Raw genomic sequence first — 13,354 nt, forward strand, 5'->3', positions numbered from 1 at the left:
GTGAAATCGCCAAATCATCAGTAGTTTGATTAAATTTCACCCCTTAGGAAAGGAAAGGGGAACTTTGCGGTTAAAAATTGCCTAATTCAAGTATTTGAGGTGGCGGCAGGAGGGTAGCGCACAGGATGCTAATTTCCTTTTGCTGCATTGTGATTGCATCAAGATCCAAGTCCTGCATTACATTGACTGACTATTGTTACTTGTGTTTGACAAGTAAGCAGTGAAATTTGTCATATGTTGCCACACTCCAGAGCCACACTGAGTTGCAGAAGATATTGAGAAAATATGACGAGAAACAGTTCTTCCTCCTTTCTGGTGCTCCACTCGGCAGTGGCAGGGGGAGGTTGTCCACAATGTGCCCACCTACGCCTCCGCAATCACAGTCCAGTGCTGGAGGCCTTCTCTGGACACTGCTGCAAGGAATGAGACGGTTCCACCTTTAATTTATGCAGCAAAAAAGTATCAACGTGGTGCTGGCTGCTTCCGATGAGGAAATTGAAAGTGAAAGAAAGATTCAGTACAGATGTGAAACTGTGAACAGCAAATGCCTCTCGATATGTCCTTTTAGATTGCTTGCTTCAGTCTTCATTTGGGACAATCACCATGGAAGTCAGTGAAGATGCTATCGAGGTACCTTTTCTAGATAATATTAGTAACGGCTGTCTATTAGTGTTTGGAATATTGCAAGGAAAGGCTGTTTGGTGGTACAACATGACTGGGGTGCAGGGAACCCCTAACATAACATCAGGGCCAGGCTAGGAAGCACATATTAACACCAAATTGAGAACATTTTGTCATAAAAGCTGTTTTTACGCTGTAGTGTTGGGTTTTGCAATAAAAAAAATCAAAATTTGGGTCGAGAAGGATAGAAAGTTGGTTTGGAACCAAAGCAGGAACTTTATGGGAATCGGCAATGATCTATTTGAGTAGTAGAACATTTCGGGGAGGGAGGTTTTCTTCCTATGTTGCTAAGGTTGGTCACCTCCAACTAGATAGAGTTTCACTCTTTTGCAGGAGGGCTAAAGCACTGTTAGATGAAGGAGATGGGAAGAGAGTTAAGCAAGAGAGTTCGTGGCTTTTTGAGATTGGAAACAACATGTTTAAACCTGTCACACTTGTATCCTGTGGGTAAACGTAATCTTAAAGCTTGATGACTGTCTACACTATTGCAAAATAAAAACTTGCTTAACTAACTACTGCTCAGGCATTTTGTGGGGTGGATCCCTGATTGCGTGACCATTCTGCGCTGGGTTTGGCTGTTCTCCAGTTGAAGTGGATGGGTCGTACAGTCAGTTTGTTGGTGCCAGTAGTTGGGGGAAGGGGGGGGAAGGAGCAGCTGTGGCTACTGATTTCAAAATGGTGGAGCACAGTCAGAAATGGGGGCTATGCTGTGATGGCCCCTCAGAATGGAACACATCACTGGTAACTGCAGGTGGCCAACTAGAGCAGAGAGAAACCTGAAATTAAACAAAGACAAAGTACATTAGCAGAGAGGGGTAAGAAAGTCGTGTTTTTATGTAGCACCCCTCTTTACAACCAATAAAATACTTTATCTTTATTAATTTATGGGATGAGAGCATCACTGGCCAGGTCAGCATTTATTGTCCATCCCTAATTACCAAGAGGGCAGTTAGGAGTCAACCACATTACTATGGTCTGAAGTCACATGTAGGCCAGACCAGGTAAGGAAGGCAGATTTCCTTCCCTTAAGGACATTAGTGAACTAGATGGGGTTTTCTAAGAATCTACAATGGATTCACAATTGTCATTAGATCCTTAATTCCAGAAATTCCACCCTCTGCCATGGCAAAATCCTAATCCGGGTTGCCGGAACATTATCTGGGAACAATATCACTAGGCCATCGCCTCCCCTTTTTGACATATAGTTATTATAGGAAATCCGACAGCCAGTTTTCACACAGCAAGATCGTACAAGCAGCCAGATGTTTCTCAGGGCAATGTTTGAGGGATGAATATTTGAATAAATGAAAATCATGTTGAGATGGACTGGGATTGTGAAGGAATACCTGGAACAGGACTGCCACACCGGGAATACTGGGCCGGAAGCCTCCGCCAAAGAAGAACTCCATATTGGATCAAGAGTGCCTCACCAGGAGACCACCTCGCTGTGCCGAGACCGTCATTTCTCCTCCTTCAGGCACCCGGATCTGGACCCTCAGCCTAGCCTGTGGCTCCAGCTCGGGGAAAGTCCGCCTTACTCACTCCGAGATCCGGATTGGGGTGCAACCGTGTCCATTTCATCCTGGCATTGCTGCTGCTGCTGCTGCCGGGAGCCTCCTCTTTCACTTGCCACTATCCAGGCTCAAAACAAAAGAAGAAGAAAAGAGAAAGAGGGAAAGTAAAATGAAGAAACAAAAGAGAAAAAAAAACTGATGGGAGTGGACAAGCCTTGAACTCAGCTCGCCCCCTACTCAACTGCCATCTTGAAAATGGTCATCTGTTTGGGGGCACCCATGGAGATCTAGGTCCACCACACTCTGAGGCTGCTCGATGTCCACAGAAGGCCCAAAGCCCAGACTCATGGTGGTGTGGACTCCAGCTGCAGTAGGCCCAGAGCTTGGACCTTTGGTGATGCCCACCGTGAGGACTCTTGGCTGCGGTAGGCCCGGAACCTGGACTTTTGGTGATGCCCCCCGTGACGACTCCTGTCTGCGGTAGGCCTGGAGCCTGGACTTCTTGGTGGTGCCTACCGTGAGGACTCTTGGCTGCGGTAGACCCGAAACCTGGACCTCTGGTGGTGCCCCCTGTGAGGACTCTTGGCTGCGGTAGGCCCAGAGCCTGGACCTCTGGTGGCGCCCACCATGAGGACTCTTGACTGTGGTTGGCACGGAGCCTGGACCTCTTGGTTGTGTCAGCCATGTGGTCATAGTAGCAAAGCCAGGGTCTCCTGGGGCATTGGCTTGGTCATTGCTGCACCAAAAGTGAGGACTCTTTCAGCCCTGGAACAACTTGCAGAAGCCTTCAGATCCAATTTGAATAGAAGATGAACTCTATTGAAGAAATTTCTTCTTATTCTTTTTGTAACACAAAATAGAGCCAGATTACAGCAACACTTTTTCACTGTTTCTTCCTGGAAGTATCTGACAATACATTCATTCCTAACCATTGGTCCTCAGCACCAACAGCATGGTGAGAGGGGGATGAGGGACCTTAACCTTACTTCTACCCCTTTCTCACAAGGGGACAGGGTCATGTCAGTCAGCGGGATGAGAACAGACAACATATATCTACAAACGGGGCTCCTCCACAGACTGCTGTCTGGACAGTCCAGAGGTGCTGGGCTCTCCATCTCCACTCTCTCAGCCTTGGGGAAGGTCGAGTCAAAGAGAGCGAACCTGGCTGTGGGCAGGACATACTTGGCACGTCTGGGTCCTCCAGGCGCACCCTTGAGGTCGCTCAGCTGAAACTCCCATCAGGTTCCACCAGCCCGCTATAAAGCCCAGGGCTGCTCCTGGACCTGGTCAGAGGGAAAGAAGGATGAGGGTACATTGTAAATATGTTTGCTCATTTGTCAATGTTATGTTGACTGTTGGTGAGTGAATGTCATCTTAGCTTTAGCTACAAGGATGAAAAGACAGAGACTGGCAGTCATTAACACCAAGGAGGTAAAAACAATGATCGTAGATGCTGGAAACCAGATTCTGGATCAGTGGTGCTGGAAGAGCACAGCAGTTCAGGCAGCATCCAAAGTGCAGCGAAATCGACGTTTCGGGCAAAAGCCCTTCATCAGGAATCACACAATGTTCTTGTCTAGATTAGATTAGTGTGGCAATAGGCCATTTGGCCCAACAAGTCCACACCGACCCTCCGAGGAGTAACCCGTTTCCTGACACTTACCCCTGATTAATGCACCTCGCACTGTGGGCGATTTAGCACAGCCCATTCACCTGAGCTGCACATCTTTGTGTTTGTGGGAGGAAATCAGAGCAAACTCACACAGACACGGGGAGGATGTACAATCTCCCCACAGACAGTCGCCAAAGGCTGGAATCGAACCCAGGTCCCTGGTGCTGCGAGGCAGCGGTGCTAACCACTGAGCCACCATGCCAGGCTAATAGTTATCCTTTACATGCTTGAACCTGATATTCTGGAGGCTTCCATATATTTTTAGCCTTAAACATATCGTGAAGCACAGAATGAAATCCCAGAACTTACAGCTGGGATTATCCAGCGAATGCCGATGTCAACAGCATCTGAATGTGAGTGGTGACTCCACACGACTCCGTCCCATTGAGTACGGTTCATAGGGTAGCCCTCGCAGTGTGGGTTTGTCCCAACCACTGCTGCGCTGTAGGCTGCCGCTCCATCTGAAGCACACCCTCATCCCCTCACTCAGCACAATGTTCCCACTACCCTGGCGTACCCTCTAGGAGATGGGCAGCTCCTGCCTCTTCTGCAGACCCCAGGACCTTTGTTACTTTGGGAACATGCTGGAACTTACCGGAAAATCACTGCTTCTGCCTCCCAGCTGTTGATCGAACCGTTCTGTCAAATGATGTGTTCAGGAGTGGCTGAGGGGGCCAGGAATTTCGTCTTTCACGTTAGGCCAATATTTAAGGTGCATCATTTTGTGATGGCAAACGTCTTTCCCCCGTTCTGTGTGTGGCTCTCTGCTTCATCACGATTGCCCCTGGAAGGGGCTCGTGTGTCATGGCCGTGAAGGTCACCCTCCCCTCCCTCGGAGAATGAAACACTAACTCTCCCCACTCCGGGGGGGGGGTGGGGGCAGCCATTTCCGCTGGTGCGCCAGACGAGATTGGAAAGTGACAAGGTGACACCACAGCGGGAGGCTTGGGTTTAGTGTCTGCGCGAATTGGTTGTGCTGTGATCCCGTACGGGTCTGAACATGGCAGCACAGCGCAAAGGGGCAGGGTGGGGCTGAGAGGTATTGAGGCACAAGGCCAGTGATTGCTTAGTGATCAAACAGGTTAGTGCCTGCTCACAAAGTGTCCAGGCTGTGGAATGCCAATGAAAGGGGACCAGTGTATTCCAAAGTACAGCATAGAAAGAGAGGACTGTATTGTAAGTGAGTGCTGAGTGGGGATGGGCACGGCTGGTCCAATGCCAATCTCCATGGAGAGAGGTTTGCCAGCAGCCCTGAGATGTTGGTGGCTGATCTCCCAGACAGCCAGAGGAACAGCAGTGGGATGGACTTACCAAGTGTCCCTGCTGACGTTAATGTCACGAATGTTACCGTCTAGCTTCTGACCAGTGAATGGGAGACTGGTCAACTGCAAATCAGTGAAGTGACATTGGTGTAAATGGATGCATATGTCTCTCATTAACATCAAGCAGTCATTTCTTCCAATCTCTCCGTACTTTCCCTGGCTGACCTGCCTTTGCCAACATCGATCAGGGCCTGAGAAGGTTCTCCTCCCAGTTTCTGGAAATGCCTCATGAGGTAGCTCCCCTTGTGGTGGCTGGGAAGTGTTGGTTTGGCTCAGAGGTGGTCTCCCAGACCTAGGAGACGGACATTTCACTGTTGCGCAAAGCACGGTCTTTCCAACGAGATGGTGAAGCCAGCCTCATGAAGGGAATACAACAGAAACCACTGCCCCTTTGTGGGAATGGGAAGGAGGCAGATTCCCAGTGACCTGGCATCATGGGCGACACTAATCCTCCAACTAAATGATCAGTCGATGTTATTCATTGCTGTTCAGATTGTGCACAAATTTGTTTTTTTTTGTGTATTCTTATGAACTTGCAAAGTGATTTTGTTTCTTTCTATGGTGAGCTTTGCAACATCCATGAAGGACTCTATATCAATGCAAGTTTGTTCATATTTTTGATCTGTGTTTTACCCCAATGTCAAAGCAAAGGGTCAGAGTGCAAATGACCCACAATCATTGTGTGTGCCCTTTCCTTCCTCCCTCTCTCTCGCTAACAGTTACCCCTGCAGCTTTAACAGGAAATCAAGAATAATTAAGTTAATGATTAATCCCTGATCTTCAACTGAATCTTGTTTCGCTGCATGTTCTGTGATCATTCCTTCATCTCCCCAGCCTGATCCTGATGGGTTTTCTGAAAGTACGTTTTACTCTTTTAATTTAAGCCCACTATTTCTGCAGCTGCTTTTTCACCTTGCCAGACTGTCTTCTGATGCAGTGTCACCCCACCCCCCATGTGGACAGTCAAACCAACCACGGAGCTGTGTTCAGATTTGGGAAAGTGTACAGAACTTAGCGAGCTGATAACCTGTGACTGTCAGCTACCCAATGAGCAAACAAAACTGTCATCCCTTACAAAAGAAACATTAGCAAGTCACACTGACCTTGGCGTCAGTGAGATTGTTTGTTTATTCTCCTTCATGAGGCATGAAACCTGTTGGAGTTTCCACATAACCCACAGTGTCCTGTTCATGTTGCAACACTGACTGAGCTTTCATAAGCTGTAGAGCACTTTGTGATATTCTGAGGTTGTAAAAGGCGTTATGCAAATGTAAGCCTTTCTCTCTTTGACCCAAAACAAACCTGGCAGTAATCATCCCTGAGTGAATAAGCCAGCACTAAATGAATTCATTTTCCTAAAATGCTACACGGAAATGCAATTATCACGCTTCAGTGTTGGCCCCCTCAAGCCCCCTCCGCCCCTCAAATAAGTGGGCGGCACAGTGGCACAGTGGTTAGCACTGCTGTCTCACAGCGCCTGAGACCCGGGTTCAATTCCCGCCTTAGGCGACTGACTGTGTGGAGTTTGCGCGTTCTCCCTGTGTCAGCGTGGCTTTCCTCCGGGTGCTCCGGTTCCTCCCGCAGTCCAAAGATGTGCGGGTCAGGTGAATTGGCCATGCTAAATTGCCCGTAGTGTTAGGTAAGGAGTAAATGTAAGGGTATGGGTGGGTTGCACTTCGGAGGGTCGGTGTGGACTTGTTGGGCCGAAGGGCCTGTTTCCACACTGTAAGTAATCTAATCTAATCATGGCTGATCTGATTGTGGCTTCAACTCCACGTTTCCACTTGTCCAGAGATCCCTTGACGCTCTTGTTGAATAAGAACGAATCTATCACAATTTTAGGAATATTCAATCACTTGGTCTCAATTGCTGTCTGGGGAAGAGAGTTACAAAGACTCACTACCCTCTTCGAAAATAAGGAATCCTCCTTCTTTATAAACTGTGCCCCTAGTTCTAGTCTCCCCCACAAAGGAAACACCTATTCAGCATCATCGCTTCTCACCAGAGTATATGCTTCAACAGATTGCCTCTCTCAGTCTTCTAAATGCCAATGGATGTAGGTCCAACCTCTTCAGTCTTTCCATCATAACATGGTTTGGAGACACCAGTGTTGGACTGGGGTATACAGAGTTAAAAATCACACAACTCCAGGTTACAGTCCAACAGGTTTATTTGGAAGCACTAGCTTTCGGAGCACTGCTCTTTCATCAGGTGGTTGTGGAGAATAAGATTTTAAGACACAGAATTTATAGCAAAAGTTTACAATAATGTAACAGAAATGATGGAATTATTCATCAATGGTTGTCTCATGACATGAGCCACGTCATCCCAGGTATCAGTCAGGTGAACATTTTCTGAACGGCCTGTAATGCGCTTACATCCTTTCTTAACTGAAGAGACCAAAACTGTCCGCAGCACTCCAGATGTGCTCTCACCCTGAACAGCTGCAATACAAATTCCCCCCTTCTGAAATTCCATTTCCCTTCCTAATGACTTGCTGTACCTGCAGACTAACTCTTTGTGATTCATGTACCAGCATACTCAGATCCCTCTGCAACCTCTTCCTCTGTTTGAATAATGTGCTGCTCTTCTCACTCTCCCTGACAAATCGGGCACACTCACATTTGCTCACTCGCTTAACCCAATTATATCCCTTTACAGGTTCTTTATGTCCGCCACACAACTTACATTCCCACCTATTTTTGTGTCAGCAAATGTAGCTTCCATTTGTTCAGTCACTTTATCCAAATCATCGAGATAAGTTGTAAATGGTCGAGGCTTTGGCCCACTGACTCCCATGACACTTTACTCATCACATCTAGCCAACCTAAGGTCACCTGTTTATGCTTCATCTGTCTCCTGCCAGCTAATCAATCATCTAGCCATGCTACTAGGGCACTTCCTATACTATGGCTCTTATTTTCGACCATAGAACCATAAGACATAGGAGCAGGATTAGGCCATTCGGTCCATCGAATCTGCTCCGCCAATCGATCGTGGCTGATAGGTTTCTCATCCCACTCTCCAGCCTTCTCCCTGTAACCTTTGATCCCCCTACCAATCAAGAAGCTATCTATCTCTGTCTTAAACACACTCAACGATTTGGTCTCCACAGCCCTCTGTACCAATATGTGCCACCGCCCTCTGGCTGAAGAAACTCCTCCCCATCTCAGTTCCAAAGGGTTGTCCCTTCACTCTGAGGCTGTGCGCTAGGGTCCAAGTCTCTACCATTAGTGGAAACACCTGCTCCAGGCCCACTCTGTCCAGGCCACTCAGTATTCTGCAAGTTTCAATCAAATTCACCCCTTTATCAAGAACAGACCCAGAGTTCTCAAATGTTCCTCAAATGACAAGCCCTTCATCCCTGGGATCATTCTTGTAAACGTCCTCTGGATGCCCTCCAATGCCAGCATGTCCTTGCTTTGATATGGGACCCCAAACTACTTGTAATATTCCAAATGCAGTCTGACCAGAGTTTTATACAGCCTCAGCGGTACAGCTCTCCTCCTGTGTTCGAGCCCTCTCAACATTAACGCTAAGATTGCATTCCTAACTGCTCACTGAACTTGCACATTAACTTTAAGAGGATCCTGATCTAGGACTCCTCAGTCCCTTTGTGCTTCAGATTGCTGAAGCCTTTCCCCATTTCGAAAGTGGTCTATACCTCTATCCTTCATACCAAAGTGTATTGCCTCACGCTTTCCCACATTGTATTCCATCTGCCACTTCTTTGCCCACTCTCCCGGCCTGTCCAAGTCTTTCTGCAGTCTCCCCGCATCCTCAGCACTACCTGCCCCTCCACCTATTTTTGTGTCTTCTGCAAACTTAGCAACAATGTTCTCAGTACCTTTGTCCAAATTGTTAATGGATAATGTGAATAGTAGTTGTCCCAACACTGATCTCTGTGGGTCACTAGTTACCATCCTGAAACAGACCCTTTTATCCTTACTTCTGTTAGTCAGCCAATCCTCTATCCATGCCAGTGTCTTGGCCCTAACACCCTGGGCTCTGACCTTATTTAGCAACCTCCTGTGCAGCACTTTGTCAAAGCCCTTCTAGAAATCCAAATAGATCACATCCACTGGCTCTCCTTTGTCTAACTTGCTCATTATTTCCTCAAAGTATTCTAAACAGATTTGTCAGGCATGACCTCCCCTTGACAAACATGTGTTGCCGCAGCCCTATTTTACTGTGCACTTCCAATACTTTGCAATCTCATCCTCAATAACGGACCCTAATCTTACCAATGACTGAGATTAGGCTAACCAGCCTATAGTTTCCTGCCCTCTGCCTCCCTCCCTACATAAACGAGCCATTTTCCAGTCCTCTGGGACCCTCCATGACTCCACTGATTCCTGAAAGATCACCACCAATTCCTCTACAATCTCCTCAGCTATCTCCTTCAGAACCCTGGGGTGCAGTCCATCTGATCCAGGTGGTTTATCCACCTTCAGCCTCTTAGCTTCCCCCCATACCTTCTCTTCAGTGATAACCACTCACCTCTGTCCCTGACTCTGTTGAAGTTCAGGTGTGCTGCTGATACCTTCCACTGCGAAATTTGAGGCAACGTACCTATTCAGTTAATTTGCCATTTCTTTGTTACCCATTACTACTTCCCTAGCCTCATTTCCAAGTCCAACGTCCACTCTTATCTCCTACTTCTAGATATCTAAAAAAAACTCTTCCAATCTTCTTACTACCTCATATTTCATCTTCTCCCTCCTATTTTTCAGTCAACCTCTGCTGCTGTTTACAAGGTTCCCAATCCTCTGCCTTCCCGCTAACCTTTGCCACATTGTGAGCTTTTAATTTCGATTTGATGCTGTCCCTGACTTCCTGAGTCAGCCATGGTTGCCTCATGCTCCCCTTAAGACGTTTCTTCTTCCTTGGGATGAATTTCTGCCGTGCTTCCCAATTTACCCCCAGAAACTCCTGCTATTGATTTTTCACCGTGTTCCCTGCTCAGCTTTCTGTCCAATAAACTCTGGCCAGCTTCACCCTCGTGCCTTTGCAGTTAGCTTTGCTCAATTACATCTGATTCCAGCTTCTCTCTCGTCAAACTTCAGGATGCACCCTATCATGAGATGGTCACTGCCCCTTTGAAGCTCCTTCCCTTCAGCTCCCTAATCAAGTTAGCCTGTTCCCTACAGTGTGGAGAGTGTGACGCTGGAAAAACACAGCAGGTCAGGCAGCATCCAATGAGCAGGAGAATGGACGTTTCGGGCAAAAGCCCTTCATCAGGAATGAGGCTGGGAGCCTTGGGGCTGGAGAGCTAAATAGGGAGGGTTTGGGGCTAGGGGGAAGGTAGCTGAGAGTGCAATAGGTGGATGGAGAAGGGGGGGGTAAAGGTGATAGGTCAGAGGGGAGGGTGGATGGGATAGGCGGGAAGGAAGATGATCAGGTGGGACAGTTCAAGTGGGTGGCCACTTCGCCCAGGACATGCAGCTCTTAGGCCTCCTCCATCACCGCTCCCTAACCACCCGATGCATGGAGGAACAACGTCTGATCTTCCGACTTGGGACTCAGCAGCCACACAGGTTCAATGTGGATTTCACCAGTTTCCTAATCTCCCCTCCTCCCACCTCATCCCAGAGCCAACCTTCCAACTTGGCACCGCCTTCATGACCTGTCCCACCTGTCCATCTTCCTTCCCACCAATCTGCTCCCACCCTCCCCTTCAACCTATCACGTTTACCCTCACCTCCATCCACCTAGTGCACTCTCAGCTACCATCCCTCCAGCCCCTTCCCCCTCCCGTTTATCTCTCCACCCCCTCGGCTCACAAGCCTCATTCCTGATGAAGGGCTTTTGCCCGAAACGTCGATTCCCCTGCTCCTCGGATGCTGCCTGACCTGCTGTGCTTTCCCAGCAACACACTCTGCACTCTAATCTCCAGCATCTGCAGTCCTCACTTTCACCCTGCTCCCTAGTGGGCTCTAGCATGCACACAGCTCCAGAAAACCATCTTGCAGACATTCCCCAAGTTCCTTTCTTTGAGATCTGCTGCCAACCTAATTTTCCCAGAGGACCTGCATATTGAAGCCCCCCTGATTTATTGAAATAATGCCTTTCTGACATATCTTTTCTTCCCCATGTCCTGACTACAGCTAAGAGACCCTCACACAACTCCCTTCAGGGTCATTTTCCCTACCCAAACAGATTCTACACCTTTGACTCTATATCACTATATTTTGCAGAAACAAATTTTGAGTTGGCATTTTATCAAATGCCTTCTGGAAACCTATATACACAGTTTTCCCTTTATCTATATTATTTGTTATCTCCTCAATGATCTCAAATGAGCAATGCATCCTCACAGCGCCAGGGACCCAGGTTCGATTCCAGCCTCGGGCGACTCTCTGTGTGGAGTTTGCACATTCTCCCCATGTCTGCGTGGGTTTCCTCCCACATTCCAAAGATGAGCAGGTTAGGTGAATTGGTCATGCTAAATTGCCTAGAGAGTTAGGTTCATTAATCAGGGGTAAATATGGGGAATGGGTCTGGGTGGGTTACCCTTCGGAGGGTCGGTGTGGACAAGTTGGGCCGAAGGGCCTGTTTCTACACTGTAGGGAATCTAATCTAAAAAATATTAGCAAGTTTTGAGAAGATTTGTAGCTCAGGTTGAAGTTCTGGATGTAGGTTTGCTGGCTGAGCTGGAAGGTTCATTTCCAGATGTTTCATCACCAAACTAGGTAACATCTTCAGTGGCCCTCCAGGCGAAGCACTGCTGATAATTCCTGCTTTCTATTTATATGTCTGGGTTTCTTTGGTTTGGTGATGTTATTTCTGGTGGTGTTGTCAATTCCTGTTCTTTTCCTCAGGGGGTGGTAGATGGGGTCTAACTCGATGTGTTTGTTGATAGAGTTCCGGTTGGAATGCCATGCTTCTAGGAATTCTCGTGCGTGTCTCTGTTTGGCTTGTCCTAGGATGGATGTGATGTCCCAGTCGAAGTGGTGTCCTTCCTTATCTGTATGTAAGGATACTAGTGAGAGAGGGTCATGTCATTTTGTGGCTAGTTGATGTTCATGTATCCTGATGGCCAGTTTTCTGCCTGTTTGTCCATTGTAGTGTTTGTTACAGTCCTTGCACGGTATTTTGTAAATGACGTTAGTTTTGCTTGTTGCCTGTTTGGGGTCTTTCAAGTTCATTAGCTGCTGTTTTAGTGTGTTGGTGGGTTTGTGGGTACCATGATGCCAAGGGGTCTGAGTAGCCTGCAAGTCAATTCTGAGACATCCCTGATGTAGGGGAGAGTGGCTAGGGTTTCTGGATGTGTTTTGTCTGCTTTCTTGGGTTTGTTGCTGAGAAATCGGCAGACTGTGTGCATTGTGTACCCATTCTATTTGAATACATGTTTCAATAATCAGACCATTATTTCAACGAGCCAAAACACACTACAGCACAGAGGAATTACGCAGAGCAGAGGAAAATCACCCATACAGTGTATTCAAAGAGAAAGGATACCCAATGAACACAGTCTGCCGATTTCTCAGCAACAAACCCAAGCAAGCAGACAAAACACATCCAGAAACCCTAGCCACTCTCCCCTACATCAGGGATGTCTCAGAATTGACTTGCAGGCTACTCAGACCCCTTGGCATCATGGTACCCACAAACCCACCAACACACTAAAACAGCAGCTAATGAGCTTGAAAGACCCCAAACAGGCAACAAGCAAAACTAACGTCATTTACAAAATACCGTGCAAGGACTGTAACAAACACTACAATGGACAAACAGGCAGAAAACTGGCCATCAGGATACATGAACATCAACTAGCCACAAAATGACATGACCCTCTCTCACTAGTATCCTTACATACAGCTAAGGAAGGACACCACTTCGACTGGGACATCACATCCATCCTAGGACAAGCCAAACAGAGACACGCACGAGAATTCCTAGAAGCATGGCATTCCAACCAGAACTCTATTATCAAATACATTGAATTAGACCCCATTTACCACTCCCTGAGGAAAAGAACAGGAAATGACATCACCACCGGAAATGACATCACCAACCCAAAGAAACCCAAACATATAAATAGAAAGCAGGAATTATCAGCAGTGCTTCGCCCGGAGGCCCACTGAAAATGTTACCTATTAGGGTGACGAAACATCTGGAAATGAACCTTCCAGCTCAGCGAGCAAACCTACATCTAAAAAAAA

The 13,354-nt window shown here is 47.5% G+C and overlaps 1 protein-coding gene across 2 annotated transcripts in view; it reads left to right on the forward strand.

The window, feature by feature from the left end:
- The first annotated feature begins 341 nt into the window (after positions 1-341).
- The window catches only part of LOC132835933 (shiftless antiviral inhibitor of ribosomal frameshifting protein homolog), a 30,644-nt gene continuing 17,631 nt past the window's right edge, over positions 342-13,354 (forward strand). For both annotated transcript variants that reach the window (XM_060855049.1, XM_060855050.1), the window contains exon 1: positions 342-630. In XM_060855049.1, coding sequence (XP_060711032.1) covers positions 604-630 — 27 coding nt within the window. In that variant the 5' untranslated portion in view covers positions 342-603. The remainder of the gene's footprint in view (positions 631-13,354) is intronic.

The sequence above is a fragment of the Hemiscyllium ocellatum genome, chromosome 45 (genome assembly GCF_020745735.1).
Source record: "Hemiscyllium ocellatum isolate sHemOce1 chromosome 45, sHemOce1.pat.X.cur, whole genome shotgun sequence".
In the NCBI taxonomy this organism is placed as follows: domain Eukaryota; kingdom Metazoa; phylum Chordata; class Chondrichthyes; order Orectolobiformes; family Hemiscylliidae; genus Hemiscyllium; species Hemiscyllium ocellatum.